At 46.1% G+C, this 6,000-nt stretch overlaps 1 protein-coding gene across 2 annotated transcripts in view; it reads right to left on the reverse strand.

Moving 5' to 3' along the window:
• The window catches only part of FAM117B (family with sequence similarity 117 member B), a 93,375-nt gene extending 92,447 nt beyond the window's left edge, over window positions 1–928 (reverse strand). For both annotated transcript variants that reach the window (XM_039257391.1, XM_039257390.1), the window contains exon 1: window positions 150–928. In XM_039257391.1, coding sequence (XP_039113322.1) covers window positions 150–750 — 601 coding nt within the window. In that variant the 5' untranslated portion in view covers window positions 751–928. The remainder of the gene's footprint in view (window positions 1–149) is intronic.
• Window positions 929–6,000: the final 5,072 nt, after the last annotated feature.

Raw genomic sequence — 6,000 nt, forward strand, 5'->3', positions numbered from 1 at the left:
ACAGCACCGCACCACTCCGGCCCCGCCCCCAGTCCCGCCCCCCAGCCGCCCAGGCTCCGCCGAAGCGCCGCAGCCTCTGCGCGAAAGCAGCGCGCGCCCAGGACCCCTTCCTGCTCCTTTACCCTCACCGCGCGGCTCCCAGCACGTACCTGCTTTGCAAACCGGGGCGCTGGGGCTCCTCCTCTCTGGGGAGCTACGGCTTTGCTCCGGGGACCTTCTCCGGTGCCGGACGCGGGCTGGGGGTGGGGCCGCGCTCACCTCCCCAGTCCACAGGTGGGTGGGCGAGGAGCTAGGCGACGACACAGTGCCCAGCAGCGGCGGTGGGGGCTGCGGCCGTGGGGGGCTTCCGCGAGCCCCGGGCGCGGCGCCGCGCGTGGGGCTGGTACCTCGCGTGGACGTCGCGGACGCGCCCGTCTGCGTAGCTACTGTGGGGCTGGTGCGCGCGGCCGCACTCCCGCTGCCGCGCGTGGGGCTAGTGCTGCGCGAGGCAGTGCGCGGGCCGCCGCCGCCGCCGCCGCCGCCGCCGCCTGAGGGGCCTGAGGCGCCACCACAGCAGCCGCCGTTGTTGCCGCCGCCGCCGCCGTTGCTCCGCGTGGGGCTGCCATGTTGCTGCTGCTGCTTCAGCTGGAACGGAACCGTCGCCCTCATGGGTTGCAGGCGGCTCCCGGCTCCCCCGGCCGTGGCGACCGCACCGCCCCCGAGAGAGCCGGCCGGTGTGGGGGAGCCACTGCGCCTCACCCGCTGGGACATGGTCCCCCCCTCCCCGGTGACTGGGCGAGACGGGGGGGGGTTGTTGTTGTTGGGATGCAGGGGTTGAATTCTCGAGGCCGGAGGGAAGGTCCCCGCGACGGGGTGACGGAGCCGGAATCCGTGGAGCAGAGGGCACCCGGGCCGCGGCCGGCAGCAACGAGGTGGTGCAGCCGCCGCCGCCGCCGCCGCCGCCGCTCCTCCTCATCAACAATAGTGTCTCCTCCGCTGCCCCCGCCCCCCGCGAACGCCCATTGGTGTAGCGTCAGCCGCGCTCGAGCCGCTCCACCGCGCCCATTGGCTGCGAGCAGCTCGGGTCCCGGGCCCCCGGGGCCTTAGAGAGCCTGGGTTTGCGCGAAGACCGTCTGCTCTTTAAAGAGAAAGAGACCCCGCCCCCCGGGGCGGGGGAGCGAAGGAAACAGTGTGTATGTGTAGTGTACGCGCGCGCGCTTGTGTGTGTGGGTACACGTGAGTGTACGCGTACGCGCGCCTGGCCACGCACGTCTTTCCCATCCCATTGGGGGGAGCCCTGGGGACTCATATTCTGGAATATTGCCAAAGGGAACGTCCCGAACCAGAGCGGTCTCCAAGGATGTCTGAAGTCTTTCTCCCATAACTCATTTCCTTACCTCAGTCTTAACGTGCAGAGGATGTGTAAGTGCGTCTCTTTTTGTTCGTCCAAATTCAATGTTTGTACAGAGCTCAAAGGAGAAATTTAATTAGTGTATTGGCATTTTACATCTCGTCTCCTTTTTTTTGTTTGTTTAAATTTCTACAAAAAGCCAAATCTGAGATTAAAATTGCTAGTTAGAATGTGGTTTTAGATTGTATCTATGAAGTCCAGTAACCGAATGCTGTTGCTACCCTCATGTATCTCAAGTAATCAAGAATTTAATCAACAACTTCACAGTTTCTTGATACCTTGGAAAAATGTGTGCTACCTTACAAGTTTGTAAAGTGCCATAATTTACAAAGGGCTTTATTTGATCCTCACATCGTTATTTGAGACAGAACTGGACCAGACATTAGTATTTTTGTCTAAAGGAGGAAACAGGTCTTTGTACTACGGGCAAGCATTAAGGAAGACAGGCAGTAACACTGGCCTAAAATAACATTAGGAGCGCCTCATCAAGACAAAAAAAAAAAAAAAAGACACATATACTACATATTCGCTTCTCAGGCTATAAACTGCCTACACATGATCTCTTTTTACTGCTTTATTAGATGTACATTCTAGACAGACTTCGTCTTGTAAAAGTGTGAGAGTGGAGGGGCACAGTATGATTCACTCTGGACCTGAAATTCTACTGGGGCTCTGTGCACTAGGAGGAAAGCCTTTGAAAACCTGGAGAAGAGATTCAGATCCCAGACCCACCACTTACTCTGTGACCTTAGAAAGATCACGACCCAGTTTCCTTATCTGTAACATGCAAAACCATCTCCTTCATACGATTGTGATTATTAACCAAGGGTTAAATGAGAATATGGTGTGCAGAAGATACTCAGAAATTTTAGAGTCTATGTGATTCAGAGGCCCACATCTCTCCTTATCACCCATTCCTCCTTTCTCCCCCACCACTAAAAGCCCCCCAAGCCCTTAGCTAATGAACCTGCCTTAAGTTGTCTAGTGCTCTGGATAGATTTGGCATTACTACCCATCCCCACAACCTGTGGTAAGACAAAAATAGCTTCTTGTGAGACAGGACACAGGAAACTGCCAACTAGATCCATGCAGAGAGTGAAGTCCCATCTTAAAACAACGCATAAGAGAAGACAAACCTTTAAATAAAGACGTTGGGGCACCTGGGTGTCTCAGTTGGTTAAGTGTCCCACTTCAGCTCAGGTCATTCTTTCCATTCATGGGTTCGAGCCCCGCATTGTGCTCTCTGCTGTTGGTAAGGAGCCTGCTTGGAATCCTCTGTCTCTCTCTTTCTCCCCTTCCCCTGCTCTCTCTCAAAAATAAAACAAACATTAAAAAAAAAATGTCATGGATGCTATATCTGAACTTTGTCCTCCACAAACTGGGAGCTCAATACATACTTACTGAATTAAACTGAGTTCAGCAGTCCTCTTCTGGATGAGTTCAAGATTATTATATTTTTGCCTACCCTTTTAATTCATCCCTCCAGCCTCAGTGTTTTTTATTTATTTTTCTTTTTTAATTAAAATTTTTTTATTTGACTTTAGTTGATGCACAATGTTATGTTATTTCCATGTGTACCTGATCAATTACTTTTGGTGCCACCAAACTAAAGAGCTATTTGTCAGTGGCAAGACAATTTCAGCTTTTCTGATCTAAAGTACTGCTTTCAGCATATACTTTCATTAGATCAAAGAGTTAAAGTGTCCTTAAGCTCAATCATGAGTTTACCTTTTGCTTCTAGTCATGCTTCCAATAGCAAAACTCCACAGTTCCATAAAATGCCTGTTTTTCACCTTCCTCACTCATTAGTTTAGGGTTTAACTTTAAACAAACGAAAGCACTTTAACTGAAGCCGGTATTAACCATTTCAGCCTCTTTGTACGAAAGGATATTTGTGATGGCTTGTAAATAAAACTTTGAAGGTATAAAATCATCAAAGAATGCTATATACATACATATATATGTATGTGTGTAAGGTTCTTGGATACATTAGAACTCTTCAATCAGTTTTTAAGATTTAATGGCATTACATAAAAGCATCGTTTACCCTTGCCCTTGACTTCATTTTCTGCTGTTGAAGATTCAGAACAATGTGCATCACGGTGATATACTGATCTTCAGTTTCCTAGTTTATATATGAACTAAGTCTTTGTATTTCAAGGATCAACAGTATAAACATGTCTCCCTCTAGTTTAACCCTGTTCTTCTTAGGATGTCATTCAAATTATGTAAGAAGTTGAAAATGCAAAATACTGGAATTGGTTTATCTGTATTTAAACTCCAGAAGACAACATTACTAATAGGCTCATTTGCTTCTGTGTTTTTTTTTTTAACTCTTTAAAATGATCTTTATGGTAAAGGAGGGTGGGTTATGAGAAAAACGTTATCTTCCCGTAGTTTTTTTTTCCTTCCTATAGTTTTGGTGGAGTCAGCCATATCCTTTTATAAATCTCTAAAATGTTATCGAATGGAACATTAGATAGCCACTAAAATGATAATTATGAAGTTCCTTTTATTTTAAAATGGAAAAATAAAATACATCCATTATTATTGTAACAGTAGAAAATGGTTATGCATTATAAACAAATACTGAGGGGGTGCCTGAGTGGTTCAGTTAGTTAAGCAACTGATTCTCGGTCTCAGCTTGGGTCTTAATCTCAGGGTCATGAGTTCAAACCGCTTGCTGGGCTCCATGCTGGGCATGAATCCTACCTAATAAACAGACAAACAAACAAACAAATATTGAAAGGTAAAATACTAATATGAAAATAAAATAGTCATTTTTAAGGTTGGGATTTGAGGAGGTGTTTTTTCCCAAGAAATATTGATACAATAAGCCCCTCGTATCCATGGGGTTTTTTTTCTAATTTTTAAAAATGTTTTACTTATTTTTGAGAGAGAGACAGAGCATGAGCAGGGGAGGGGACAGAGACAGAGAGGGAGACACAGAATCCAAAGCAGGCTCCAGGCTCTGAGCTGTCAGCACAGAGCTTCACATGAGGTTCAAACTCACGGACTGCTAGATCATGACCTGAGCCAAAGTCAGACGCTCAACCGGCTGAGCAACACAGGCACCCCATCCATCATTTTGTTTTCTGTGTTTTCAGTTACCTGCAGTCAACCTCAGTCTGAAAGCAGATGATCCCACTTCTGACAAATGGACAGCTCAGTAGTAGCCTAACTCTATGTCACAATTCCTACGACATTAATGTCACCTCATCTCATCTTGTAGGCATTTTATCACTTCACATCATCACAAGAAGCGTGAGTACAGTATATTTGGAGAGAAACATCACATTCACAGAACTTTTATTACAGTATATTCTATTTTATTACTAGTTATTGTTGTTAATATCTTACTTTGCCTAATTTCTAAATTAAATTTTATCATAGGAAAAAAACATAGTATACATAGAGTTTGAAACTATCCACAGTTTTAGGCAATCACTGAGTGTCTTGGAATGTATCCCTCTTGGATAAGAAAGGCATACTGTATACAGTTTCCTAATGAAGGAGGGGAAATATCAGAACTTAAATTGCTGAGTGATGTTCTCTACTTAAAATCTGACTGCTACTTCACAAATAGTTTTGTTTAAGACCATCTCATCAAGGCCTTCCATAGCATCACACGTTCTGATGTTGCTCTTACCTAACTACTTCTTGATTACTTTTCCTGGCTTCTTCTCAATCTGGCACTTAAATGGTGAGAGTACCTTGGGACTCCATCCCAAGACTTTCACTCGACTCACTCCCTAGACAGATGGCTTCATTTGTATGAAGAGTCCCACTGACCATACAGTGCCATCTATTTACCTGCCTGCTTGGCATCCCTCCTTGTATACCTCACAGGTGCCTCAGACCTTGTCCACAGCTGAATTTGTCATCTTCCCTCCATTCACCCACATAGAACAACTGGCTCCTCTTCCAGTTTTCTCTTTTTTTTAAATCTTTTAATTTTTTTTTTTAAGATAGAGAGAGAAAGTACAAGGGGGTGGGAAGAGAAATAGAGGGACCAACAATCCCAAGCAAGCTCTGCACTGACAGCAGAGAGCCCAATGCAGGACTCAAACTCACACACTGAACTGTGAGATCATGACCTGAGCCAAAGTCAGATGCTTAACTGGCTGAGACACCCAGGTGCCCCACAGTTTTCTCTTATCTCAATAAATGGTGCCATTATCTACTCAATGTTCTAAACTGAAACCCTGGAAGTTATCTAGTCTCTCATACTCCATTATGGCAAGTCCAAAGACTCACCATATTTTAACTATTCTAGCTTCTAAATATTTTGTGAACCTACTACTATTCTCCAAACTCATCACTTGCTCTCGCCATGCCTCTGTCACCTCTGGCCTGTGCTCTTACCCTTATCTGGACAGTCACCTTAGATCATCTCTTCCCCAGCCTACTTCTCCAAGCTCCTCATTACTCACCTGTAACCCATTCCCCATACATTTATAGTGGTCTTTTGAAACCACAAACTTAACTGCCTTACTCTATTGCCTGCAGCTTTCCATTTCTCTTAGGAATAATCTCCTAATGCTAAGGCTTAACACAAGTTGCCTGGACCCACCTCTTCCTCTCTAGACTCCACCCATACTGGTCTTCAT

This window comes from Hyaena hyaena, unplaced genomic scaffold (assembly GCF_003009895.1).
Source record: "Hyaena hyaena isolate Hyena2069 unplaced genomic scaffold, ASM300989v1 scaffold_615, whole genome shotgun sequence".
In the NCBI taxonomy this organism is placed as follows: Eukaryota; Metazoa; Chordata; class Mammalia; order Carnivora; family Hyaenidae; genus Hyaena; species Hyaena hyaena.